The sequence below is a fragment of the Dendrobates tinctorius genome, unplaced genomic scaffold, assembly GCF_039654945.1.
Source record: "Dendrobates tinctorius isolate UK_male_01 unplaced genomic scaffold, ASM3965494v1 ptg000232l, whole genome shotgun sequence".
Taxonomy (NCBI): Eukaryota; Metazoa; Chordata; class Amphibia; order Anura; family Dendrobatidae; genus Dendrobates; species Dendrobates tinctorius.
In genome coordinates, this window is record NW_027361899.1 from 6034542 (window position 1) to 6062297 (window position 27756).

At 44.9% G+C, this 27756-nt stretch overlaps 1 protein-coding gene across 1 annotated transcript in view; it reads left to right on the forward strand.

The window, feature by feature from the left end:
• The window catches only part of DNAH8 (dynein axonemal heavy chain 8), a 418964-nt gene that overhangs the window by 318966 nt on the left and 72242 nt on the right, over positions 1-27756 (forward strand). Inside the window, exon 72 of the mRNA XM_073556422.1 lies at positions 3033-3160. Coding sequence (XP_073412523.1) covers positions 3033-3160 — 128 coding nt within the window. The remainder of the gene's footprint in view (positions 1-3032; positions 3161-27756) is intronic.

The window sequence follows — 27756 nt, forward strand, 5'->3', positions numbered from 1 at the left end:
TAAGGATTAGATCCAAGGTAGCAGTTCCCCTTGTTTTCTCCCCTACCTTTTGAAAGATAAAGTTGTCAGCAAGAGAGGATAAGAATTTCCTTGACCTGTTAGTTTTGCCTGAGAGAGATTCCCAACAAATGTCTGGATAGTTGAAATCTCCCATGACAACTATGTCATATTTTTGGGAGAACTTGGCCATTTGATGCATAAAGAGTTCATCCATATCTTCAGCTTGCACAGGCGGCCTGTAGTAAATGCCTACAATGGTGTCCTTTCCATTGTTCTGTCCTTGTATTCTTACACAAACAGTTTCCACAGATCTCCCAGTCTCTGAAGCTTCAATCTCTGTGCAGATATACGCGTTTCTAACATACAATGCGACACCCCCTCCTCGTTTATCAAGTCTGTTTCTTGCAAATAAGTTGTATCCTTCTAGTCTTGTATTCCAATCATGTGTATTGTCCCACCAAGTTTCAGTGATTCCAATGACATCATATTTCTTTTCCTGCGTTAGTAGTTCCAATTCTCCTTGTTTGTTGCCCATGCTTTGTGCATTAGTATAGAAACATTTTAGTTTGTGATTGGTTTCTCTTTCTCCAATATTTTTATTAATTAGATTCTTTTGTCTTTGTTCTTCCTTTCCACTTCTAATAGCAGAGTTCTCAATAGCATTTGTCAGGTGTATGGCTTTTTCTAGTCTTTTGCTTCCCTTCCCATGTTGTTCTAGTTTAAAGCTCTCTTTACAAGTGTAGCAAGACGACTTCCAAATACATGTTTTCCAGTCTTCGTAAGGTGCACCCCATCTCTAGCAAGTAGTCCATCGTAAAGGTACCTCACTCCGTGATCCAGAAATCCAAATCGTTGCTGACGGCACCATCGACGTAGCCAGTTGTTCACCTGCAGAATCTTATTCCACCTCCTTGTTCCATGGCCATCCACTGGGAGGATGGAAGAGAAGACCACCTGCGCTCCCAGTTCTTTCACTTTCTTGCCTATGTCTTCAAAGTCTCTGCAGATGGTTTCCAGGTCGTTTCTTGCGGTGTCATTTGTCCCCACATGTAGTAGCAGGAATGGGTAGTCATCTGTAGGTCTGAAGAGTCCTGATATCCTGTCAGACACATCTTTAATTTTTGCACCTGGAAGACAGCACATTTCTCTTGAAGTTATATCCAGTCTGCAGATAGCGGCCTCTGTTCCTCTCAACAGGGAATCCCCCATGACCACCACTCTCCGTTTCTTCTTCACAACATTTTTCTTTCTCCATCCAGGAGGACTCTGAAGGCGCACAAGGTTGCTGTTTGTGGGCAAAGTCTTATCCTGATGTATTTCTTCATTGGTTTCCTGCGTGAGAGCCTGGTACTGGTTCCTGAGGAGTATGGGTGCTGACTGCCTCCTGATCCTCCTGCTTCTCTGGGTCACATGTCTCCATTCCTCTGTTTCTTCAGGTGCACTTCGAATTTCTTCTCTTTCTGTAACATGAAGAGATAATTCTGCTCTGTCCAAGAACTCTTCACCTTCCTTAATGATCTTCAACGTAGCTAACCTCTCTTCGAGACTTTGCAACTTTTCCTCCAACAGGGACACAAGCTTGCATTTGTGGCATGTGAAGTTTGGCTTTTCCACTGGTAAGTCTGTGAACATGTAGCAAGAAATGCAGCTCACCAAATGGCTCCTGGCCTCTTCCATATTGAGATTTCTTAAAAACGATGAAAGATGAGCCGAAATTCCGATTCCCTCTTTTCAGCTGCAACAGCCAAAACTGTTGCAGCTGAAAAGAGGAAATCGGATAAGCTCGCGGAGACTCTTCACTTATCCCAGAAGGCACTGGGAATATGCAGATGATCTCCTCAAGACTCTTCCCCTGGTTTTCCGATTTCCTCTTTTCAGCTGCAACAGCCAAAACCCAGTGATCGTTGAGCTCGCGGAGACTCTTCACTTATCCCAGAAGGCACTGGGAATATGCAGATGATCTCCTCAAGACTCTTCCCCTGGTTTTCCGATTTCCTCTTTTCAGCTGCAACAGCCAAAACCCAGTGATCGTTGAGCTCGCGGAGACTCTTCACTTATCTCAGAAGGCACTGGGAATATGCAGATGATCTCCTCAAGACTCTTCCCCTGGTTTTCCGATTTCCTCTTTTCAGCTGCAACAGCCAAAACCCAGTGATCGTTGAGCTCGCGGAGACTCTTCACTTATCCCAGAAGGCACTGGGAATATGCAGATGATCTCCTCAAGACTCTTCCCCTGGCCCTTTTGCCTTCACTCTGCAGTCCAGCTCACCCCAAACCATCTCGATTAGGTTCAGGTCTGGTGACTGTGGAGGCCAGGTCATCTGGTGTAGCACCCCATTCCACATGTGTTAATCCACAGGTGTGTCCAAACATTTGGTCTGTACTGTATGTGCGACTTGTACTTACCATCTATCAATTATACATTAATAAAAAGAGAATTTAACAAAAAAAGTTGGAAAAACTGGCGGCGGAGATGAAATATTTTATCTGTCCTTTCATTGTCCTCATAAAGACAGACACCTTTTACAGACAAAGAAATGACGGACCATCAGCCGCTCTCCAGTGACAAGCAAAACTGGAAAAGGACGGCTCAGATCCCCAAAAACGTTCAGATCCATCGTCCGTTATTGAAATGCCATTAGAACCGTGGTAAGACGGTGCGACATCAGCAGCTGATTCGTTACCGATGTAAAGACTTTAATCCTGGCATATAAGAATATACTGTACAAAAAAGACTCTGCACTGCACTTTCTTTACAATGGAGGAATCTAATGGATCGGTTTGGTCACGTGTCCCTCCTTTAGCGGCCATGTAAAGAAGGCCAGTTCCCTGCCATGCGTGCGTCTTCATTGACCAGGGGGCTTCACATTACTATGCAAGAAATTAGGTAAACTTGGAATAAAATTACATTGGTATGTTGTATGTATTGTTTGTAACACATTACTTACCGTATATAAAAAATGAAGCTTCCAACCCCATAAAGAAAAATGTGATTGACTGTTGTAATACACGCTTACGATTTATTCTCCTAGAATCTTCTCCGTGAGGTAGAACTTTGCAGAAAGAAAATAGAAAATGCATCAGCCCTGACCGAAGGTCTCAGCGGAGAGAAGATTAGATGGAGCGAACAAAGCAGAGTGCTGATATGTCAGATGAACAGGTAGCTGCTGCGTTCTTCTAAGCGTGCGGGGCTGCATACTTTATACCAGCACACGTAGTATTAGTATAAGCGCACACTGCGTCTTTTTCAGGAAGATCTTGTTTGAAAACTAATTGAAAAAGTAGTAAAAAATACCCCAAAAGGAATTCGCATAATGTGCAGCAATGCAAAAGCGACTTGCTGTGAATATGTCCCGGATTTTTTTGTTACTTCTTTTAACCGCTTCACATTTGCAAAGCAGCAAAACGGTTTAAAAAAGTGACCCGACCATTCTTCAGCTTTATTAATACATACAATATTTAAAAAAACGCCACATCAGAAAAGACATCAGAAAGATGTTAAGTGAAAAACTGCCAACTTCCAAAACTAAGCGGGTGTGCTGAACATTGCTGTTTGCACGATGAGTTTTATCGCGATTTTGACACTGCATATTTTTACTTCTACAAAAATGCAGCGTTTTACAGTACCAGCACAGTGGATGGGATTTCTAGTAATCCCATGCCCACTGTGCTTCTTTTTTATGCTGCGTAAGCTCACCTACAGTGCGTGTTTCCAATCCACAGCATGTTAATTTTTCTTGCATGTACGCCAAGTTTTTGTACGTAATATCCCCATAGACTTGCAATAGATGTGGAAAATCCACTGGTAAAAAATGCTCATGCGTTTTTAGCGCATTCCCACTACATAAACATATCAAAATCACATGTAATCTGCATGTAAGAATGTCAATTCCCGCTAAGTTTCAAAAATACCATATAAACGCATGTTAAAACACGCCCTCAGAAAAAGGCAATGAAAAAATGTAAGTAACCTAATTTACATAAAAGGTGGAGAAATGGTGCGGAAATTCTGCAACGTCAAAAAAGTCACCAAATACTGATTGTGGGAACGTAGCCTTATAGTGCACCTATTACTGCAAGAAAATATCCACCATCCCAGGGTGCATGCAGATGTCTAATACTATTATAATATAGCTATGTTGTTTTTTTTTTGTTTATAGCTCTCTAAAGCGGGAGTCGCACATAGCAATCTCGCTAGCGAGATCGCTGCTGAGTCACAATTTTTGTGACACAACAGCGATCTCACCAGCGAGATCGCTGTGTGTGACAGCAATCAGCGACCGGCCCCCCTGCCGGTATCGCTGATCGCTGCAAGAAACCTCTGGACACATTTTTCGTCGCTGGTCTCCCGCTGGCCACCACGCATCGCTGTGTGTGACAGGCGGGAGACCAGCGATCAGCTGTAAAAAATAATAAAAAAAATTTAAAATATTGTTATTCTCACCTTCCGACGTCCCGCGCAGCCATCCTGCTTCTCTCCATGCTCCGGTCCCAGTAATCCTTTGCAAGAATGACCGCGATGACGTCCGTTCTCGCGGGATCGCGAAGTCTCGCGGTCATTCTTGCAAAGGATCACTGGGACCGGAGCGTGGAGAGAGGCAGGATGGCTGCGCGGGACGTCGGAAGGTGAGAATAACAATATTTTTTATTCTATTTTTTTACAGGGATATGGCATCAACGCTAACGAACACAGCGATGCCGGGCGCTTGGAATCGCTGTGCTGATCGCTGGTGAAGCTGTCTGTTTGACAGCTCACCAGTGATCACATAGCGACTTACCAGCGATCCTGACACGTTGATATCGTTGTCGGGATCACTGGTAAGTCGCTATGTGTGACTCCAGCTTAAGTACATTGGGTCATCTTGATTTGATCCTGGAAAGTTGTGCTGTGACTCAATCAGCAGCTGTTTCTCCCCTCTCACAACGCAAGCCTCATACAGACACCGATGCAAAGAGAGAGACCTAAAGCCCACTCACCACTCATCCTCTGTGTCCAGCATTTACTGATATTACCTGAAATGAGAAATACAGGCTGCGATTTATTGCAGGGTTCAGGACAGGTGCCACCGCTTACTGAGGTCTGGCTCATGCTGGCTTTATTGGACGGGAGTGGGCACAATACTGCTCTCAGATTACATCACATATAGTTGCACTGGGCCCTAGGGGATGTGAGAGACGACACTTCTCTCCTACACAGAAAGGTAACAACCATACATTTAAAGGAATCTTTTTACCAGGTTTTTGCCACCTAATCTGATAGTAGTATAATGTAGAGGCAGAGACACTGAGTCCAGTGATGTGTCACTTACTCGTCTGCTTGCTGTAGTTTTTTTTTAATAACTGTAGTTTTTATTAAATTTTACAATCAGAAATGAGACAAAAGAACCACAATTTGGCTTACAAATTAGAGGGTCAGAAAGAATGGATTACAATTAGAATGAACTCTTGGAAAACGTTCCCCCAGTGGCATCAAAACATATTGTGCAATAGAATAGAAAAAAACAGAAAGTGCAATAGCAGTTCTAAATGTTGCCAAGGTAAGATGACTCCATACTCGTATTACAATTTTTATAAAACCACAATACTAAATAAGATGAGACATGCAGATAGGGAAGGGATGAAGAAACTTGTTCAAAAACCAACATGCTGTTAACTGTTGTTTTGGGCCCTAAAATAGTCCCAGGGAGCCCAGACGGACTCAAATTTGTCCAAACTCGCATTCATTAAGGCTGTCATGTGCTCCATCCTGCAGATGTCGGCTATTCTATCCAAAACCTTCTGATAAGATGGGGGAGTAGTCTGTCTCCAATGAAGGGCATTCAAACACCTAGTTGCCGTCAACGGATGTAGCAGCGGTCTGGTCAAATTCTTCTCCATCACTCTATGGGAAACATTTAGTAGGTATATAGCAGGGTCCAGCTCACACCTCCACATATAGAACCTTTTGTATTAAGGTTTTCACCTTTTCCCAAAATCCTGCCAGCCCAGGGCAAGACCACAAAATGTGGAACTGAGAACCCGGTGCAATGCAACAACGCCAACAAATATTTGGGAGCTGGTGGTTCAGTCTATGAAGGAGCTCTGGAGTGTGATACCAAAACATCAACATTTGATATTGGTTTTCCTTATAAAGGGTGCAGATAGAGGATTTGGACGCCTTTTCCCATATATTCTGCCAGCATTGGGGAGACAACGTCCTTCCCAGAAGAGACTCCCATCTAACCATATACGGATGTTTCAAGGGGGGATCAGTAGGAGAACCCAAGATCCTCTAAATATCTGATTTTAACCCTTTAGTTGACGTGACTTCCTTACGAAGCCTCTCAAATTTTGTTGGCTGAGAAACCTTCAATGAGCTTTATAGTGAAGACGCCAGGTGCTTAATCTGCATGAACTGGAAGAACTCTGTTAGAGCAAATTAAGATTTTATATCATCAAACGAGAGAATTTCCAATGTGTTTCTATCCACCAAATCTGCAAATCTAAATAATCCTGCTGAAATCCACGGGTGGACGATTGTCGGTTCCAGAATGTTTGGAATCAGAGGCTGGTATATAAAAGATATCATTGGGGAAGTGGGAGAGACCAAACCAAAACGCCCTGCACATGAGAGCCACAGATCCCTCGTAAACTGCACAGGGCCCAACAAAGTAAATGGTATCTGTCGACCGTAAAAGGGAGTTCGGGTGGATCGAGCCAACCTTATCTTTTCTATTTCAGTCCAGATATTGGAAGCCCATAATGAAGCCCACGAGGGAATCCTCCTCAGGAATGCTGCCCAATAGTATTTAACGATATCCGGAACAGACAAGCCCCCTTGTGATGTAGGAGATGTGGGAACACTTTTGGATGTTCTATGGCGTCTTTCGTTCCATATGAACTTCATTATAGCAGCTTGGAGAGACCTAATTTTCCCAAGGGGGACCTTAGTGGGGAGAGTCTCAAAATAATAAAGTAGCTTAGGCAGGAGAGTTATCTTAACTGAAGCTATCCGGCCAATCAGTGAGAGCGAAAGTGGCCTCCACTTAGTCAAAAGCCTCCTCAACTCTCCAAAAAGAGACGGAGAGTTACCGTTATCTAAATTGTTTTAGGAAGAGGACAGATTAACCCCCAAGCGTTTAATAACCTCGGTTTTCCATCTAAATTTAAAGTTTGTATTTAAATAGTCAAGGATAATAGGGGGAATGTTCAAGGGTTAGGCCTCTGTTTTAATTTATATCCCGACAGCTGTCCATACTCCTTCAAAGTGACTATGAGGTTAGGGAATGTTATATGAAGTTTGGTGAGGGTCAGTAAAACGTCATCAGCAAATAATGAAATTTTAAATACCTTATTCTTGACTTCCATCCCTGAGATATTATGAGTTTGACGTATCATTGCCGGTAGAGGCTCTGTACACATGCTTGCTGTAGTTTTGATGTAATCACAGTGTTATCAGCAGGAGATTATCACTAGAGGACCAGTAAACCTGATTCCAGGTCATCCTCCATATTCGTGTGCTCAGATGGAAAGTACTGGTCTCTATATATCTTTATCTGCCAGTATAGGTAGAAAAAAAAAAGTAAAAGTCAGATTTAAGATAACATTACTAGAAAATGAAACACAATGGCGTGATTCAGTTACCGTCAGGACATTTCGATAATTCACTTTATTTGATGAGCACGGTGCGGTGAAGAACATTGGTTACCCCCGTAACCATGACAAGCCGTGTAATACAGTAAATTCATTATTTTACTATGAACAGTAAATGGTGGAAATGAAAATGTCACAAGTGCATTATATTCTGTGTATAACCGGTGTTTAATATACATGAAGCGCTGACCTATGTGTTCAGCCAAATGGTTTCTCATAAAAACTACTGATATTGACATAAAAATTAAAAAGCCGTCGATGTGATGACTGTGAATGTGCTAATATTCTTCTGTCCATATCAGCAAGTCCAACATCAACATTTCTTAGGAAATTACAAATGCAGGAGTCTTAGGATATGTTTACATATGGAAATATATACAGTATATATTATATAATTTTTTGAAAAAAAATCCATATATAAAAAAAGGTGCATCAAATTATAATGAAAACCATCACTGTCGGCATTATTAATGCAAAGTATACTGGGTAGATAAAACCAAGAGAAACTCAGAGCAGCCCTCACAAGGATTTTCGTATGCTGCGGAGCAATGCAAAATAGATTCACTTCAAAGGATATAGAAGTACAAAACTAGTGAGTGCATACAGCCGCTATGCTGACCAATGTGTCTCCATGGTTACAGACGGCCATCAAACCCTGTTGCTGACGGGTCTACACCAGGATCGAAAGTGATGATGTCCATGACCACCATTTAGCTGACAGCTAAGGCCACTGATTGGCTGCAGAGTCCGGTGGTCAGGAGTCAGGACACCATTACTTCCTGTCCCAGTGTAGACCATCAGAGCTGCGGCATTGGAGCAGGGAGGAAAGGAATTTCAGGGGGAATTTCTGTTTTTTTCTTTCTTTTACATAGATTTCCACCCTTGGTAAATTAAAGAAAAACCCCTTTAAATTATGTCTTTTAGTGAGCACACAGTTCATCCAGACTTGGTATTCAATTAATGGAGATGGAAGGAATAATGACAGAAGAGGAGTACATAGCAGTAGGGATGAGCGAAACCGAACATTAAAGTTAGTGGTTCATTTCTGACACCTAGTGTTCGCTACCAAACCCCGAACACGGACTTCGAAACGGAAGTCCGTGTTACTGCTCAGTTTTGGCAGGCTAATAAAGCTTGTTGAAAGGCTGCAGCACAGCCAATCAACAAGCTCTAATGCTGTGGTCACATGCGGCCCAATCACAGCCATCTCAAGTATTGGTATGTCTGTGATTGACCAGCTCACCACATGACCCGGTCTTTATAAAGGCCGGGTCATGTGTTGCGCCACCATTTTGTCTTCAGAGCCTGGTGCTCTAACAGCCTGGTGTAGCATGTCCGAAATACAGCCTGGTGCATCGTGTCCATAACACAGGCTGGTGTAGCATGCCTGTAATACCGGCTGGTTTATTGTACCCGTAATCTTACCTAATGTATTGTACTCCAGTTACACCCAGAGCTGCAGTCACGACCAGTTCTCATTTCAATGCCAGAACACACCCCCCTGGACGTTTTTCTTACAAGCAAGAGATGATATCTAGCAAAAGCTGCAAACTGGCCACAGAAGGTAAATTACTTATTGTCAGCATTCTGCAGCCCAGATATGTACTGAGATTATGTGTAAAGCCCGGACAACCCCTTTAATACTTTGTTGCGCCACCTTTTGCTGCGATTACAGCTGCAGTCTCTTGGGGTATGTCTCTATCAGTTTTGTACATCGAGAGACTGAAATTCTCGCCCATTCTTCCTTGGCAAACAGCTCGAGCTCAGTGAGGTTGGATGGAGATCGTTTGTGAACAGCAGTTTTCAGCTCTTTCCACAGATTCTCGATTGGATTCAGGTCTGGACTGTGACTTGACCATTCTAACACCTGGAGACGTTTATTTGTGAACCATTCCATTGTAGAATTTGCTTTATGTTTGGGATCATTGTCTTGTTGGAAGACAAATCTCCGTCCCAGTCTCAGGTCTTTTGCAGACTCCTACAGGTTTTCTTCAAGAATGGTCCTGTATTTGGCTCCATCCATCTTCCCATCAATTTTAACCATCTTCCCTGTCCCTGCTGAAGAATAGCAGGCCCAAAACATGATGCTGTCACCACCATGTTTGACAGTGGGGATGGTGTGTTAGGATGATGAGCTGTGTTGCCTTTACGCCAAACATATTGTTTGGCATTGTTGCCAAAAAGTTAGATTTTGGTTTAATCTGACCAGAGCTCCTTCTTCCACATGTTTGGTGTGTCTCCCAGGTGGCTTGTTGCAAACTTTAAACGACACTTTTTATGGATAGCTTTGAGAAATGGCTTTCTTTTTGCCACTTTTCCATAAAGGCCAGATTTGTGCAGTGTACGACTGATTGTTGTCCTATGGACAGACTGTCCCACCTCAGCTGTAGATCTCTGCAGTTCATCCAGAGTGATCATGGGCCTATTGGCTGCATCTCTGATCAGTCTTCTCCTTGTTTGCGATGAAGTGTAGAGGGACGGCCGGGTCTTGGTAGATTTGCAGTGTATGATACGCCTTCCATTTCAATATGATCGCTTGCACAGTGCTCCTTGGGATGTTTAAAGTTTTGGAAATCATTTTGTATCCAAATTCGGCTTTAAACTTCACAACAGTATCACGGACCTGCCTGTTGTGTTCCTTGGTCTTCATGATGCTCTCTGTGCTTCAAACAGAACCGTGAGACTATCACAGAGCAGGTGCATTTATACGGAGACTTAATTACACACAGGTGGATTATATTTATCATCATTAGTCATTTAGGACAACATTGGATCATTCAGAGATCCACAATGAACTTCTGGAGTGAGTTTGTTGCACTGAAAGTAAAAGGGAAAAATAATATTGCACGCCCCAATTTTCAGTTTTTGAATTTCCAAAAATACAAGTCTATTAGAAAAAAACGGATCCAGCAGCATCACTCGCCAGATCCGTTTTTTTTCAAAAAACGACGGATTGTGACTGAATGTAAAAACCTGATGTGTGAAAGGGGCCTAAGCCTCTTAGCTCTTCCCGATTGCCCTGGTGAGATGGCAATCGGGATAAAAGTGTAATGTACTGTAAGGCATGATTTTGTTGGAACCTTCCAGGATCCTCCATTCTAGGAGAAAATCTCCTTGTCACACAGCTGCAGCCCCCCTCCTTTTGTTTCTCTCTCCTTATTCACTTACAGCTTTCTGCCTGCATTTGGTAACAGGACACCGTCCATTTCCTATTGTAGAAAGGAATGTTGATTAGTTAAGGGACAGCATTTCTTTGTCTGAGACATGCGGGTGAAATAAAACAATGAGAGATATTAAAGAAGCTCTAGCGTGCACCTCCCTCGCGGCAGAGAAATAATAATTACATAAGTTTCTTAGTTAAATGGCAACTTGGAGAAAGGGGGACTGAACTTCCCTCAGACTGCCCCTTTCGTGATGTAACCGACCCTAGGCTATAAGGTACCCCTCCCTTACAATTCCTCAGTTGAAGCTGCAGATGCCATGCTAGAAAGACCTGCAGATGTCCGGGGATGTGTGGTTGGCTGCCCCTCCCCTGAGCCACATGGGTTGCCTAAAGAACCATAAGCAACTGTAAGTGTAATTTCTGTTTTTTCATCCATGTTATTTTTATATTTGTAATGTACATATTTAATGTCTCAACTTTGTAACAACTTTTATCCGTGCAATCACTGCCCACATTTTGGGAATAAATGATAAAATTATCAGTCTGTCTTCATGCTCTAAGAAACGAACTATGCGCCTTTTTTAGATAATCGCTACTAATTTGGGGGTTTGCCACGGACCCTCTTAATTAACTCTTTGATTAAGTGAATTGTGGCTGGTGGCAGCATGGTGTGTGCAAATGGTTGGGCTAGTGTCATGTCGGACGCTGTTCACACCACAGCATCCGGCAGGCAGAGGTAGTTCCACCTCCAGCCACTATAGCCTCAGTGGCGCCGGCCTGATCTTCAGGCTCTCGGGGGTTAATCCTGCTGGAGACCAGGTTGGATGGTTAGTCACGCCCACGGTCTTTAAATAGTCATGCTGGCCTATGGGCGTCGCCGATTATAGCTTGTGTTTCATACCAAGTGGTTCCGGTCTGGAGTGGAGGTGTTCAAGAGAGAGAGATTCATATCTGGTGTCGTATGATCCGTCGTTATCCTTTCTCCTTCCCATATTTGTGTTTAGTTGTGCCCGGTTCACATTACTGTTTATTCCTGTGTGTGTGCGGCGCAGTGCAGTTTAAGTTCTCCCTGTCTGTCATTATTTGTGTGGGAGCTTTGGTGGTGACTTCTCACTGGGTGGAGGGTGGAGGGTTAAGTGCAGGGCTGAGCAGGAGATAAGGAAAGGTCGGAGGCTCAGGCATTTGCACCTTCAGCAAAAACCCTGGGTTGAGGGTCAGACAGGGTTTCCCCTAGTAAAGGGACACCACAGGGGCCCCGGGTATTTCAGCCTTAGTTGAACTAAGCCCCCGTGACATTATAATCGGCCCACATTTTTTCAGGAGTCCATGGATCCATTAGATTCCATAACCCGCCAGTTGGCGGCGCTGTCCATACAGGTCTCCGAGTTGAATGGGGCAGTTCAGCAGCAGGGCCTGGTAGTAGCAAAGGTGCAAACGGCATCTGCAGGTATCGGTGCAGAGCCGAAGTTTCCGCTGCCAGAACGATTTTCAGGCGATCGCCGCAAATTTGTTGTATTTCGGGAGGCCTGCAAATTATACTTCCGCATGCGGCCAATATCCTCAGGTAATGAGGCCCAGCGAGTAGGGCTGGTGTTGTCATTACTGAGTGGTGACCCCCAAGCATGGGCATTTTCCTTACCACCTGACTCTGCTACATTTCATTCGGTCGATAATGTTTTTTCTGCCCTCGGGCTCATTTACGATGACCCTGACCGACTGGCTCTAGCGGAATCTAAAATCCGCGCCCTCCGCCAGGGGGAGCGCTTGGCAGAAGACTATTGTTCGGAATTTCGCCGCTGGGCTGTAGACACACAGTGGAATGACCCAGCACTGCGGAGCCAGTTTATTCATGGGGTATCAGGGAGGGTGAAACAAGCCCTCCTGATGTATGAGACTCCGGCATCATTGGAGTCTGCCATGAGTTTGGTGATACGTATTGATCGCCGTTTTCGTCAGGGGGCACAGGAGACGCTACCTCTGGGGGAAAACAGAGGTGCAGGTGTGGTTGAAGTAGATGAGTCCCTTGAACCTATGCAGATTGCTGGCGTGGCACAGGTTCAGCCTCGCGCTCCGGGAGTCCGGAAGTCTGGAGCATGTTTCTACTGTGGTAAAGGTGGTCATTATGTTAACGTTTGCCCGGTACTACCTAAGAGGGTCACACCGGCGGAAAACTGTTAAGCTCAGAGGGTATGGAGGAGACCCAACTGAGCGTATGCATATCCTCCATGATGGTATCTCAATGTATGCTCCCTGCCAAGGTTATTGTCGCCGGCAGAGAGCTACCTATATCAGTGTTCGTGGATAGCGGTTCCGCCACCAATCTCATAGATGAGGAGTTTGCACACACCGCCGGGTTTAAGATTGAAAAACTTCCTCACCCCATACAGGTGGTGACCATTAATGCTGTTCCCCTCCCTCAAGGGGAGATTACTGAGTTTGTGGCAGAGGTGAAACTCCACATTGGGGTCCTACATTCTGAGTCGGTTACATGTAGGGTCCTCCGTAATCTCCCAGCTCAAATGGTCCTGGGTTTTCCATGGCTGTCCAGGCACAACCCGGTAATTGATTGGAAAACTCAGGACATAGTACAATGGAGTGGTTTCTGCCAAGACAATTGCTTGGCCACATGTGTGTCCGCCGTGACTCCCAGCCTGCCGGAGGCTTTGCAGGATTTCGCGGATGTTTTCTCTGAGAAGGGTTGCTCAGAACTGCCTCCACATAGAGCCTATGACTGTGCTATTAGGTTAAAACCCGGGGCCAAATTACCTAAGGCCAGGATGTTTAATATTTCTGGTCCTGAGAGACAAGCTCTGAAAGACTACATCGCGGAGAGTCTGAGTAAAGGTCACATCCGGCCTTCGTCCTCGCCTGTAGCCGCGGGGTTTTTCTTCATTAAGAAGAAAGATGGGGGGTTACGCCCGTGTCTGGATTTCCGAGAGTTAAACCAGATTACTATCCGTGATCCCTACCCAATGCCGTTGATCCCGGATTTGTTCAACCAGGTAGCGGGGGCAAAATGGTTTTCCAAGCTGGACCTCAGGGGGGCGTATAACCTCATAAGGGTCCGTCAGGGGGATGAGTGGAAGACGGCGTTTAACACTCCTGAGGGTCATTTTGAGAGTCTGGTTATGCCGTTTGGGTTGACCACCGCGCCTGCCGTTTTCCAACATTTTATTAATGATGTCTTTGCTCATGTCCTGGGGAGATTTGTGATTGTATACCTGGATGATATCCTCATTTATTCTAGCGATCGGGACACTCATTTGCAGCATGTTAGGCAGGTGTTACAGTTGCTCCGGGAGAACCAGCTCTATGCTAAGCTGGAAAAATGTTTATTTTTTGTCCAGGAGTTGCCCTTTTTGGGATATATTGTGTCCGCAGCTGGTTTTAAAATGGACACCGCTAAGGTGCAAGCGGTGTTGCAATGGGAGAGGCCGGAGAGTCTGAAAGCACTCCAGCGGTTCCTTGGGTTTGCGAATTATTATAGGAAATTTATAAAACACTTTTCGACTGTCGCCAAACCGCTCACGGACATGACAAAAAAGGGTGCCGATCTGGCGAACTGGCCTGAGGTGGCTATACGTGCATTTGAGCGTCTGAAGAATAGTTTTGCTTCAGCCCCCATTCTGGTGCAACCAGACGTGTCTAAACCTTTTGTGGTAGAGGTTGATGCGTCGGAGGTGGGAGTGGGGGCAGTACTGTCTCAAGGCTCGTCCTTGAGCGAGATGCATCCATGCGCCTACTTCTCCAAGAAGTTGTCGCCGGCCGAACGGAATTATGATATCGGCAACAGGGAGTTGTTGGCCATCAAACTGGCTTTTGAGGAATGGCGACACTTCTTGGAGGGGGCGGCTCACCAGGTCACAGTTATCACCGACCATAAGAATCTGCTCTACCTGGAGTCGGCCAAGCGTCTGTCTCCTAGGCAGGCTCGCTGGGCATTGTTTTTTACTCGTTTCAATTTTCTTGTGACGTACCGTCCCGGGGCTAAAAACACCAAGGCGGATGCTTTGTCTAGGTGTTTTCCGGGGGGAGAACCTCGGGAAGAGCCGGTACCCATCCTCCAGAAAGGGGTAGTGGTCTCGGCTCTCACGACTGAGGTAGAGGCGGAGATTGCCGAGGCCCAAGAGGAGGTACCACCAGGACTTCCCGCCAACAAATCATTTGTACCCCTGCATCTTCGGCCTAAGGTGTTGAAGGAACACCACGATTCGGTACTGGCTGGTCACCCAGGGGTGAAGGGCACCTTAGAGCTGGTATCGCGTCGTTTCTGGTGGCCCAAAATCCGGCAGGACGTGGTCTCGTACGTGGCAGCTTGCATCACGTGCGCTAGGGCTAAGTCACCCCGAACCCGTCCTGCTGGCACGCTACAGCCTCTGGGGGTACCCAATAGGCCATGGACAGAAATCTCCATGGATTTTATCACTGACTTGCCAGCCTCGGCAGGGAACACGGTCATCCTGGTGGTGGTTGACCGTTTTTCAAAGATGGCGCATTTTGTGGCGTTGTCCTCTTTGCCCAATGCTAAGACGTTGGCTCAGGTATTTGTGAAGGAGGTGGTCAGACTCCACGGAGTACCATCTGACATAGTATCTGATAGGGGTACGCAATTTGTGGCGAGGTTTTGGAAAGCTTTTTGCTCAAGGTTGGGGATCAAGTTGTCACATTCATCGGCGTTTCATCCACAGTCTAATGGACAAACTGAGCGCATGAACCAAAATCTAGAACAGTATTTACGATGCTTTGTGTCCGACAACCAGGAGGAGTGGTCTACTTTCCTTCCTCTGGCCGAATTCGCATTAAATAATCACCGCCAAGAGTCATCAGGAGAGTCTCCATTCTTTTGTGTGTACGGTCAACATCCTCAGTTTTGTACCTTACGTCAGGGTGACTCCGGGGGTGTCCCGGAGGAGGATCAGCTAGGAGCCCAATTGTCATCAGTCTGGAGGCGGGTGAAACAGCGTTTGTTGAGCATGAGTGCCAGGTACAAACGGGTGGCTGACAGTAGACGCGTGCCAGGTCCGGACCTGTGTGTGGGTGAATGGGTGTGGTTAGCTACGAAGAACATAAAACTCAAAATCCCTTCTTTAAAACTGGGTCCAAGGTTTATTGGGCCTTTTAGGATTTCTGCCATTATTAACCCAGTGGCTTATCGGTTGGAACTTCCCGCAGTGTACAAGATACACAACGTGTTTCACAGGGCTTTATTGAAAAAGGTGGTAGGCTCTGTGGACACAACGCCGATGCCACCTCCAGTCATGGTGGATGGCGAGTTAGAGTTCGAGGTCGCCAAGGTAGTGGACTCTCGAGTAGTACGCCGTACTCTTCAGTATTTGGTGCACTGGCGGGGGTATGGTCCAGAGGAGAGGTCTTGGGTTCCAGCCTCAGACATACATGCGGATCGGCTGGTCAGTTCTTTTCACCGTCGTCATCCGGACAAGCCGGGTCCTATGAGTCTTGAGGGCCCTGGGGTCCCTCGTAGAAGACGGGGTACTGTCATGTCGGACGCTGTTCACACCACAGCATCCGGCAGGCAGAGGTAGTTCCACCTCCAGCCACTATAGCCTCAGTGGCGCCGGCCTGATCTTCAGGCTCTCGGGGGTTAATCCTGCTGGAGACCAGGTTGGATGGTTAGTCACGCCCACGGTCTTTAAATAGTCATGCTGGCCTATGGGCGTCGCCGATTATAGCTTGTGTTTCATACCAAGTGGTTCCGGTCTGGAGTGGAGGTGTTCAAGAGAGAGAGATTCATATCTGGTGTCGTATGATCCGTCGTTATCCTTTCTCCTTCCCATATTTGTGTTTAGTTGTGCCCGGTTCACATTACTGTTTATTCCTGTGTGTGTGCGGCGCAGTGCAGTTTAAGTTCTCCCTGTCTGTCATTATTTGTGTGGGAGCTTTGGTGGTGACTTCTCACTGGGTGGAGGGTGGAGGGTTAAGTGCAGGGCTGAGCAGGAGATAAGGAAAGGTCGGAGGCTCAGGCATTTGCACCTTCAGCAAAAACCCTGGGTTGAGGGTCAGACAGGGTTTCCCCTAGTAAAGGGACACCACAGGGGCCCCGGGTATTTCAGCCTTAGTTGAACTAAGCCCCCGTGACAGCTAGTTGGCAGTACGGAAGGGTCTTACATGCTGAATGGGTGGCCGCGGCCAACGCATTGATAATTCCCTTACTGCAGTAGTCTAATTACCCATGCACAACAAGCAGCCCATGCGGCGACTAATTATCCTAGGTGCAGTTCCCTGTCTGACCTGAGGGTAAGGGGGCGCCGGAGAGCTGCGAGTTCCAAAGTGGAACTGAGAAAGTGGGATATCCATAAATTCCCGCAGTTCTTGGAAGGTTGTTAGCAGTGGTGGGGCATCCAAAACAACCCCCCATGCGGTAATTTGTTAGAGCAAGATTAGCTTGCTGTATATTTTTGTCACATGGTACCAGTGGCGGGATAACTAAGATAAGCCCCCACTGTGCCTGTGATAGCCGTGTGCCGGCAGTGTGTCGCATCCCTCCGTCCGCTGACATACCCGTGTCAGTGGTGGGATCTTGACATATTGGTGGCACAGGGTGTGCTTTCGTCACAAATAGTTTTCGGGGTTGATGTCAGCTTAGTAATGTCAGCTGGCAGCAAGCCATAGGGTTAGTAGTGGCGAGTCTATCAGACACCCCCATAACTAACCCCGTATTTAAAATTAAAGAAACCCACACAAGAAAAAAAAAGTATTTGGATAAAGACTCCCCGACACATTCCCTGGTTTACTGATTTATTAAAAAATAATCCCTGATGCGCCGATGTAATACAAAGTGGTTCCCTTTCCAGCCTAATAAGACCCACTCACAGCTGTCTGCCGTCCCTTTGCTTAGTTATTAAAAATAGGGGGGACCCCAAGTCATTTATTTTATTTTATTATTTGTTAACAAATATTGTAAACTAGTCTTGCAAGGCAATGCTCCACTCCTCCGCTTGGATCCCTCCACCTTAATTTTTATTTATTATATGTCAGGTTAAGCAATTCCCCTCTCCACATTTGTTTGTCCTTCTGTTACCCCCATTTTGCTTCTTTTTTCAGCCCCCTAGCCCTTACTACAACCATTTTGCAGCACCAAAGTTCTGGTCTTCATTGACTTAAAAGGGGTCCAGGGTCAAGTTTGGGTCAAGATCTGGTACCCAAACCGAACTTTGGACTTAAGTTCAGACGAACCTGAACTTCCACGGGTCTGCTCATCCCTAATAGCAGTACACAGAGTATGTAAGGGGTGACATTACTGTCTAGTCCCCTGGCAGCAGGTTTGTTTTATAGAAGTATAATGCACTTTTTATTTATTAGTTCTAAAACGTTAGGGTACCGTCACACTTAGCGATGCACCAGCGATCCCAACAACGATATGACCCGGTCAGGATCGCTGGTGCATCGCTAAGTGGTCGCTAGTGAGCTGCCAAACAGGCAGATCTCACTAGCGATGTAGCGACGCAGCAGCGGTCGTTACTTACCTGTCAGACGCGGCGATGAAGACTTCCTCCACCCGCGTCCACTTGTCGCTGGTCGCCACAGCAGGAAGCCCAGTAGGAAGCCAACGACGAGAAATGGCCCAGGACGTTCTCGCGCAATCAGCGATAACCAGCGGGGGAGCCGGTCGGAGGTAAGTATCACACATAGCGATATCGCTAGCAATATCGCTGCTGCGTCACAAAATCGGTGACGTTATAGCGATATTGCTAGCGATATCGCTTAGTGTGACGGGCCCTTTAAAAGCAAAAACTGTCCGATCCCTTGTAACCCCAGAGATTATAATCGCTACCTGTTTCTTATCTGCATCCAGTCACTTGGGCAGTAGCACATGGATTTCAGCCACCTCCATGCAAATCCAGTGAAGAGAAAACAGCTGCACTCCGGGAAATTTTGATTTTCAATGCAAAAAAATTTGTATTGAAGACACCACAGGGGAATAGTGCGTTGAGGTAACGTTTCGACCCTTTGTCGGGTCTTTTTCAAACCTCACTAGAAAAGACACATACAAAGATAGACATTAGGCTATATACAGTGATAATCACAAAAATGTACAAACTCTGTAGAGGTTTAAACAGATATACATATTTACACAATTACATATTTACACTATGTACAAAATCATCATGTACAGGATCATTGTGTGCAAAATCATTGTAGAACAAAATTGTACAAATCAATGAGTTAGCCCATAGGATATTGGAGTTAGATCCAATAAATATTGATTGAAGCAGCCGTGGAGCTGGGTTACGGCGAGGCCGGCATAATAGAGCAAATGACATAAATAGTAACATAGTTATTAAGGTTGAAGGAAGACTTTAAGTCCATCTAGTTCAACCCATATCCTGTCCTAACTTGCCCTAACATGTTGATCCAGAGGAAGGCAAAAAAAACCCCATGTGGCAAACAGTAAGCTTCACATTGGGGAAAAAAATTCCTTCCCGACTCCATATACGGCAATCAGACTAGCTCCCTGGATCAACTCAATATCAAGGAAACTAGTGTATATACCCTGTAATATTATACTTTTCAAGAAAGGCATCCAGTCCCTTCTTAAATTTTAGTAGGGAATCACTCATTACAACATCATATGGCAGAGAGTTCCATAGTCTCATTGCTCTTACAGTAAAGAATCTGCGTCTGTGAGTATGCTTAAACCTTCTTTCCTCCAGACGTAGAGGATGCCCCCTTGTCCCCGTCACAGGTCTAAAAGTAAAAAGATCATGAGAAAGGTCTTTGTACTGTCCCCGCATATATTTATACATTGTAATAAGATCACCCCTACGCCTTCGATTTTCCAAACTAAATAACCCCAAGTGTAATCACCTGTCTTGGTATTGCAGACCACCCCAGTTCACTAATAACCTTGGTCGCTCTTCTCTGCACCCGCTCCAGTTCAGCTATGTCTTTCTTATACACCGGAGACCAGAACTGTACACAGTATTCTAAGTGTGGTCACACTAGTGACTTATATAGAGGTAGAATTATGTTCTCCTCATGAGCATCTATGCCTCTCTTAATGCATCCCATTATTTTATTTGCCTTTGCAGCAGCTGCCTGACACTGGCCACTAAATACGAGTTTGTCGTCCACCCATACACCCAGGTCTTTTTCAGTGACAGTTTTGCGCAGTGTTTTACAATTAAGCACATAATTATACATCTTCGTTCTACCCAAGTGCATGACCTTACATTTATCCCCATTAAAGCTCATTGGCCATTTATCAGCCCAAGCTTCTAGTTTACATAAATCCTCCTGTAATATAAAATTGTCCTCCTCTGTATTGATTACCCTGCAGAGTTTAGTGTCATCTGCAAATATTGAAATTCTACTCTCTGTGCTTACAAGGTCATTAATAAATATGTTAAAAAGAAGCGGGCCCAAAACTGACCCCTGTGGTACCCCAATGCTAAGGCCTCTTTCACACTTCAGTTATTTGCATCAGTTAAAATCCGCCAAAAAGGCAGACAAGTGGATCCGTTCTGAACTGATGGGAACGGATGGCACAGGATCCGTTTTTAGACGGATCCTGAAAATGAGGAAATTTAAAGAAACCGCTGGTCGAGAAGGAGAGAGAGAGAGAGACAGATTTTTTTTTGTCCGACACCCAGACAGAATTTGGGGTTAATTCACTGTCTGGAGGATCCGCTGGGCAAAAAAACGTTGCAAGCTCCGTTTGGAAATCTTTGAGGATGTTGACGGACACTAACATTGTGGCGGATCCTCAAAAAAACGGATGCAACGGACGGCAATCAGTCAGGATCCGCCAATAATGAAAGTCAATGGTGAAAAAAACGGATCCGCAAAGAAAAATGGCGGATCCGGTTTTTTTCAAAATTGGCGGATCTTGACTGATTGTCAAAAACGGAAGTGTGAAAGAGGCCTAACCGTGACCCAGTCCGAGTGTGCTCCAGTAATAACCACCCTTTGTTTCCTATCCCTGAGCCAGCTCTTAACCCACCTACACATGTTTTCCCCTATCCCCATTGTTCTCATTTTATGTATCAACCTTTTGTGTGGCACCGTATCAAAAGCTTTTGGAAAAGTCCATGTACACCATATCCACTGCATTCCCTTGGTCCAGTCCTGAACTCACCTCTTCATAAAAGCTTATCAGATTAGTCTGACAGGAACGGTCCCTTGTAAACCCATGTTGATATTGGGTCATGAGGTTATTCTTCTTCAGATACTCCAGTATAGTATCTCTTAGAAAACCCTCCAGGATTTTACCCACAGTAGAGGTTAAACTTACTGGCCTATAATTTCCAAGTTCAGCTTTTGTCCCCTTTTTGAATATTGGCACCACATTTGCCATACGCCAGTCCTGTGGTACAGACCCTGTTATTATGGAATCCTTAACCCCCAAGGGTGGTTTGCACGTTCATGACCGGGCCAATTTTTACAATTCTGACCACTGTCCTTTTATGAGGTAATAACTCTGAAACGCTTCCATGGATCCCGGTGATTCTGACATTGTTTTCTCGTGACTTTTTGTACTTCATGTTATTGGTAAAATTTCATTCAAATAACTTGCGTTTATTTGTGAAAAAAACGGAAATTCGGCGAAAATTTTTAAAATTTCGCAATTTTCCAACTTTGAATTTTTATGCCCTTAAATCAGAGATACGGCACACAAAAAACTTGATAACTAACATTTCCCACATGTTTACTTTACATTAGCACAATTTTGGAACCAAAATTTTTTTTTGTTAGGAAGTTATAAGGGTTAAAAGTTGACCAGCGATTTCTCATTTTTGCAACACCATTTTATTTTTACGGACCACATCACATTTGAAGCCACTTTGAGGGGTCTATATGATAGAAAATACCCAAAAGTGACACCATTCTAAAAACTGCACCCCTTAAGGTGCTCAAAACCACATTTAAGAAGTTTATTAACCCTTCAGGTGCGTCACAGGAATTTTTTGAATATTTAAAAAAAAAATGAGCATTTAACTTTTTTTCACAAAAAAAATATTCAGGTTCAATTTTTTTTATTTTACCAAGGGTAACAGGAGAAATTGGACTGCAAAAGTTATTGTGCAGTTTGTCCTGAGTACGCTGATACCTGATATGTGGGGGGGGAACCACTGTTTCGGCACATGGCTGAGCTCAGAAGGGAAGGAGCGCCCTTTGACTTTTTCAATGCAAAATTGGCTGGAATTCAGATCGGAAGCCATGTCAAGTTTGGAGAGCCCCTGATGTACCTAAGCAGTGGAAACCCCCCACAAGTGACCCCATTTTAGAAACTAGACCCCCAAGGAACTTATCTAGATGTGTGGTGAGAACTTTGAACCCACAAGGGCTTCACAGAAGTTTATAACGTACAGCGGTACAATTAACAAATCATATTTTTTCCCAAAAAATTATCTTTTCACCCCCAATTTTTATTTTTCCAAGGGTAACAGGACCCTAAAATTTATTGTGCAATTTGTCCTGAGTACGCTGATACCCGAAATATGTGGGTGTAAACCACTATTTTGGCGCATGGCAGAGCTCAGAAGGGAAGCAGCGCCATTTGACTTTTTTGGCTGGAATTGAGATCGGACACCATGTCGCGATTGGAAAACCCCTGATGTACCAAAACAGTGGAAACCCCCCACAAATGACACCATTTTGGAAACTAGACCCTCCAAGGAACTTATCTAGATGTGTGGTGAGCACTTTCAACCCCCCCGTGCTTCACAGAATTTATAATGCCCGGGCGTGAAAATAAAAAAATCGTATTTTTTCCACAAACATGATCTTTTAGTCACCAATTTTTTTATTTTCCCAAGGGTAGCAGGAGAAATTGGACCCCAAAAGTTGTCCAATTTGTCCTGAGTACGCCGATACCCCATATGTGGGAGAAAACTACTATGTGGGCACACGTCAGGGCTCGGAAGGGAAGTAGTGACGTTTTGGAATGCAGACTTTGATGGAATGCTCTGCGGGTGTCATGTTGCTTTTGGAGAGCCCCTGATGTACCTAAACAGTGGAAATCCCCCACAAGTGACCCCATTTTGGAAACTAGACCCCCTAAGGAACTTATCTAGGTGTGTGGTGAGCACTTTGAACCCCCCCAGTGCATCACAGAAGTTTATAACGACTGGGCGTGAAAATAAAAAAATCGTATTTTTTCAACAAACATGATCTTTTAGTCCCCATTATTTTATTTTCCCAAGGGTAACAGGAGAAATTAGACCCCAAAAGTTGATGTCCAATTTGTCCTGAGTACGATGATACCTCATATGTGGGAGAAAACTACTGTATGGGCACACGTCAGGGCTCGGAAGGGAAGTAGTGACGTTTTGGAATGCAGACTTTGATGGAATGGTCTGCGGGTGTCATGTGCGTTTTGAGAGCCCCTGATGTGCCTAAACTATTGAAACTCTCCACAAGTGACCCCATTTTAGAAACTAGACCCCCCCACGGGACTTATCTAGATGTGTGGTGAGCACTTTGAACCCCCAAGTGCTTCACAGAAGTTTATAACTCCCGGGCGTGAAAATAAAAAAATCATTTTTTTCCACAAAAATGATATTTTTGCCCCCAATTTTTTATTTTCCTAGGGGTATTAGGAGAAATTGGACCCCAAAAGTTGTTTTGCAATTTGTCCTGAGTAGGCTGTTACCCCATATGTGGGGGTAAAACATTGTTTGGGCGCATGGCAGAGCTTGGAAGGGAAGGAGCACCATTTGATTTTTTTCAACTCAGAATTGGCTGGAATTGAGATCAGACGCCATGTTGCATTTGGAGAGCACCTGATGTGCCCAAACAGTGGAAACCCCCCAATTATAACTCCAACCCTAACCCCAACACACCCCTAACTAAGGGGATGATAACGGGGGTTTGATTTACTTTTATGGCGGTTTTAATATTTGGCAGCTGTCACACTCTAAAAGACGCTTTTTATTGTAAAAATAGTTTTTGCATCACCACATATTGAGAGCTATAATTTTTCCATATTTTGACCCACCGAGTCATGTGAGGTCTTATTTTTTGCGGGACGAGTTGACGTTTTTATTGGTATCATTTTTGGGCACGTGACATTTTTTGATCGCTTTTTAATGCGATTTTTGGGAAGCAGAATGAACAAAAACCAGCATTTCATGAATTTCTTTTGGGGGGTGCGTTTACACCGTTCCGTGTGCGGTAAAATTGATAAAGCGGCTTTATTCCTCGGGTCAGTACGGTTACAGCGATACCTCACTTCGGTCGTTTTTTTATGTTTTGGCGCTTTTATGCAATAAAAACAATTTTATGTAAAAAATAATTATTTTTGCATCGCTTTATTCTGCGAGCTATAACGTTTTTATTTTTTCGCTGATGATGCTGGGTGGCAGCTTGTTTTTTGTGAGACAAGATGCTGTTTTCAGCGGTACCATGTTTATTTATATGCGTCTTTTTGATCGCGCGTTATTGCACTTTTTGTTTGGTGGTATGATAATAAATCATTATTTTTTGCTTAGTTTTTTATTTTTTAAGGGGTTCACTAAAGGGGTTAACTAATTGGACAGTTTTATAGGGCGGGTCATTACAGACGCGGCGATACCAAATATGTGTACTTTTATTCTTTGTTTTTTTTATTTCAAAAAAATGAATTTATTAGGGAAATTTTTTTTAATTTTTTTTAACTTTATTACATTGTCCCAGGGGACATACCTGTCATGTGACAGATTGCTGATCTGTCACATCACAGATCACTGTGACAGATCAGCTGTTATGATTGAGTCACCGTAGGAGGCAGACACAAAAATAGAAGCTACGTCCAGAAAACCAGAGAAGTTGGCAACTATCAGATTGCAGACCCCTGAACCTATCAACACAACTAGCAGTAGCCGTGGGGGGTTCCTACGATGCCCTAGACCCCTCGATCACAGCCGGAGCGCTAAATAGCCTAAAGACAGAAAAGGAAATCTAAACTGCCCCAGAGCAGACCCCAAAGTAAAAGGCAGCCCCCAACATATAATGACGGTGAAGCAAGATGAAAAAACACTCACACAGATAGAAAGATAGGCTGAGCAAACGATGGGGCCCAAGCTAGCTAAACAGAACAGGAAAGGAAGGTTGCTGTCTGCAATCTGCCAAAACCCTATCAAAGACATAAGCCAACAAGCTGATATGAAAAAGACCCTGAAGCAGCTAGGCTTCAAAAACTAAATCAGCACTCAGGTATTTTCAGAAGACAGAGCTAAAGGAATTCAGCACACCCCAGCAGGGAATGGAAGAAATCCAGAAAAACAAAGCAAAACAAAGTCTAAGCACAAATGCAAAAGGCCGAGCAGAAAACTTAGCTTTAGAGGAGCAGGAATTCAGACTGGTCTTCAAGGATCCCACAGAGAAATCACCCGCAGGGCAGAAGGGCGTCGGCAGCCTTATATCCAGTCAGTAACTCCACTCAGCCAGTCATCATCATCAGCCTCAGGTGTTTGATAATCAGGCTCACTACCTTTCTTTACCAGAAGAGGGAGTTCCTCGGGCCTCAGTAGTGAAGGGGAAAATGAACTCACAAAATCAGCGTTCTGTCACAGGCACTGCACAGGCTTTCCTCATGCCTGCGCTTTGCAGACACTGAGGAAGCCAGCTCCCTGCAGGCCCCCGAAGGTCCCTGTCACCATCTTGGATTCGGGGACCTGCAGGGATAGAGCCCCCCGCAGCAGCGCTGCACATTGCGCTGCTGTGGGGGGCTCAGGGAAGCACGGAGGGAGCCCCCTCCCTGCCGATGCTTCCCTTTAACCCCCGGTACACCGCGATCGTGTTTGATCGCGGTGTGCAAGGGGTTAACGTGTCGGGGGCGGTCTGTGACCGCCCCTGACACATTGTGCCGGGTGTCAGCTATGATAATCAGCTGACACCCGGCCGCGATTAGCGGCGCTCACCACGTGGGCGCCGCTGATCACTGTGACGTACTATCCCGTCCCTGGGAATTAAGTCCCAGGGCACATGGATGAGATAGTACGTCACATGACAGAAAGGGGTTAAAGATTAAAAATAATGGTCTATCTATGACTGTGCTTAATTCCTGCAGTACTTGGGGGTGTATCCCATCCGGGCCCGGGTATTTATCAATTCTAGTGACTTTTAGACGCCGCCGTGATTCCTGCTGCGTTAAGCAGGTGACATTTAATGGAGAATTTTTAATCCCTGATCATGTTATCCGTCATGGGATTTTCTTGTGTAAATACTGTTGAAAAAAATCATTTAGCATATTGGCATTTTCCTCATCCTCCATTTCACCAAGACTATTTTTGAGGGGACCAACACTATCATTTTTTAGCTTCTTACTATTTATGTAGTTAAAGAATATTTTGGGATTATTTTTACTTTCTCTGGCAATGAGTCTCTCTGTCTCAGTCTTTGCTGTCTTGATTTGCTTTTTACAGAATTTATTTAATCTTCTGTATTTAGTTAATGCCTCATCACTACCTACTTGCTTTAATTCTGTAAATGCTTTCTTTTGTCCCTTATTGCACCCCTTACAGCTCTATTTAGCCATAGTGGTCTCCTCCTATTTCTCGCAGGTTTATTCCCATACGGTATTGTGCACAGCTCCTATTCAGGAGGATAATAAACATCTCCCATTTTCTTTGTGTATTTCTATGTCTCAGGATATCGTCCCAGATAATTGCACCAAGATCATCTCTCATCCGTTGGAAATTTGCCTTCCTGAAGTTTAGTGTCCTTGTAACCTTTCTACTACACATCTTATTACAGGACACATGAAAACTTATTAATTTGTGATCACTATTACCCAAGTGACCCCCAACCCTTACATTTGATATGCGGTCCGGCCTGTTGGTTAATTTTAGGTCTAGCAGTGCCCCCCTCTTGTTGGGTCCTGAACCAGTGGTGAAAGGTGATTGTCTCTCATAGTTGTCAGACACCTATCACCTTTGCTGGAACTGCAGGTTTCGGTTCCCCAATGTATTTCAGGGTAGTTGAAGTCCCCCATAATAATGACTTCTCCTTGAGTCGCTGCTTCATCTATTTGCTTTATGAGGATATTCTCTGCTGCTTCCATTATTTTTGGAGACTTATAACAAACCCCTATCAGTAATTTATTATTTTTCCCCCCTCCCCTTATCTCTACCCACAGGGACTCTACATTTTCATTAGATTCATATATATTATCACGCAGGATGGGTTTTAAGGATTTTACATATAAACACACGCCTCCCCCTCGCTTATTTGATCGGTCATTTCTGAACAGACTATAGCCCTGTAAATTATCCCCCCGGTCACAGCTCTCGTCCGGCCATGTCTCAGATATACCCACCATGTCAGAATTATGTTCCAACAACATTAACTCCAATTCCTCCATCTTGTTGGCGAGGCTTCTGACAGTAGTATACATGCACTTTATGTATCTCTCTGTACCTCTATTCTTTCTTAAATTATTAACTGTTCTAACCCCACCCCCCCTGCCACCCCCAATTTCATTATTTGTGCCCAGTTTTCTATCTGCACTGTCTTCCCCTCCTATAAAAGGAATACCCTCCCCCCGGTCCCTTGTTTAAACACTCCTCCAACCTTCTAGCCATTTTCTCCCCCAGCACAGCTGCACCCTCCCCATTGAGGTGCAGCCCGTTCCTAGCGTAGAACCTGTAGCCAACTGAGAAGTCGGCCCAGTTCTGCAGGAACCCAAACCCCTCCTTCCTACACCAATTCCTGAGCCACTTATTAACCTCCCTAAAATCCCGTTGCCTCTCTGGCGTGGCACGTGGTACAGGAAGTATTTCCGAAAATACCACCTTGGAGGTCCTTGCTTTAAGCTTGCACACCGTTCGACGATCCCTGTCTTTGTGACAGATTGCCCTATCTGTTCCCCTAATAATTGAGTCTCCCACTACCAGCACCTGTCTGGCCTGCCCTGCTCTCCTATTTCCCCCCTTACTGGAGCAGACACTCCTCCGGCTTTCAGAGGACTTGCCTTGCTGCAGCAGTGCTACTCCTGCACTAACACTCCCCTCATCTGCCAA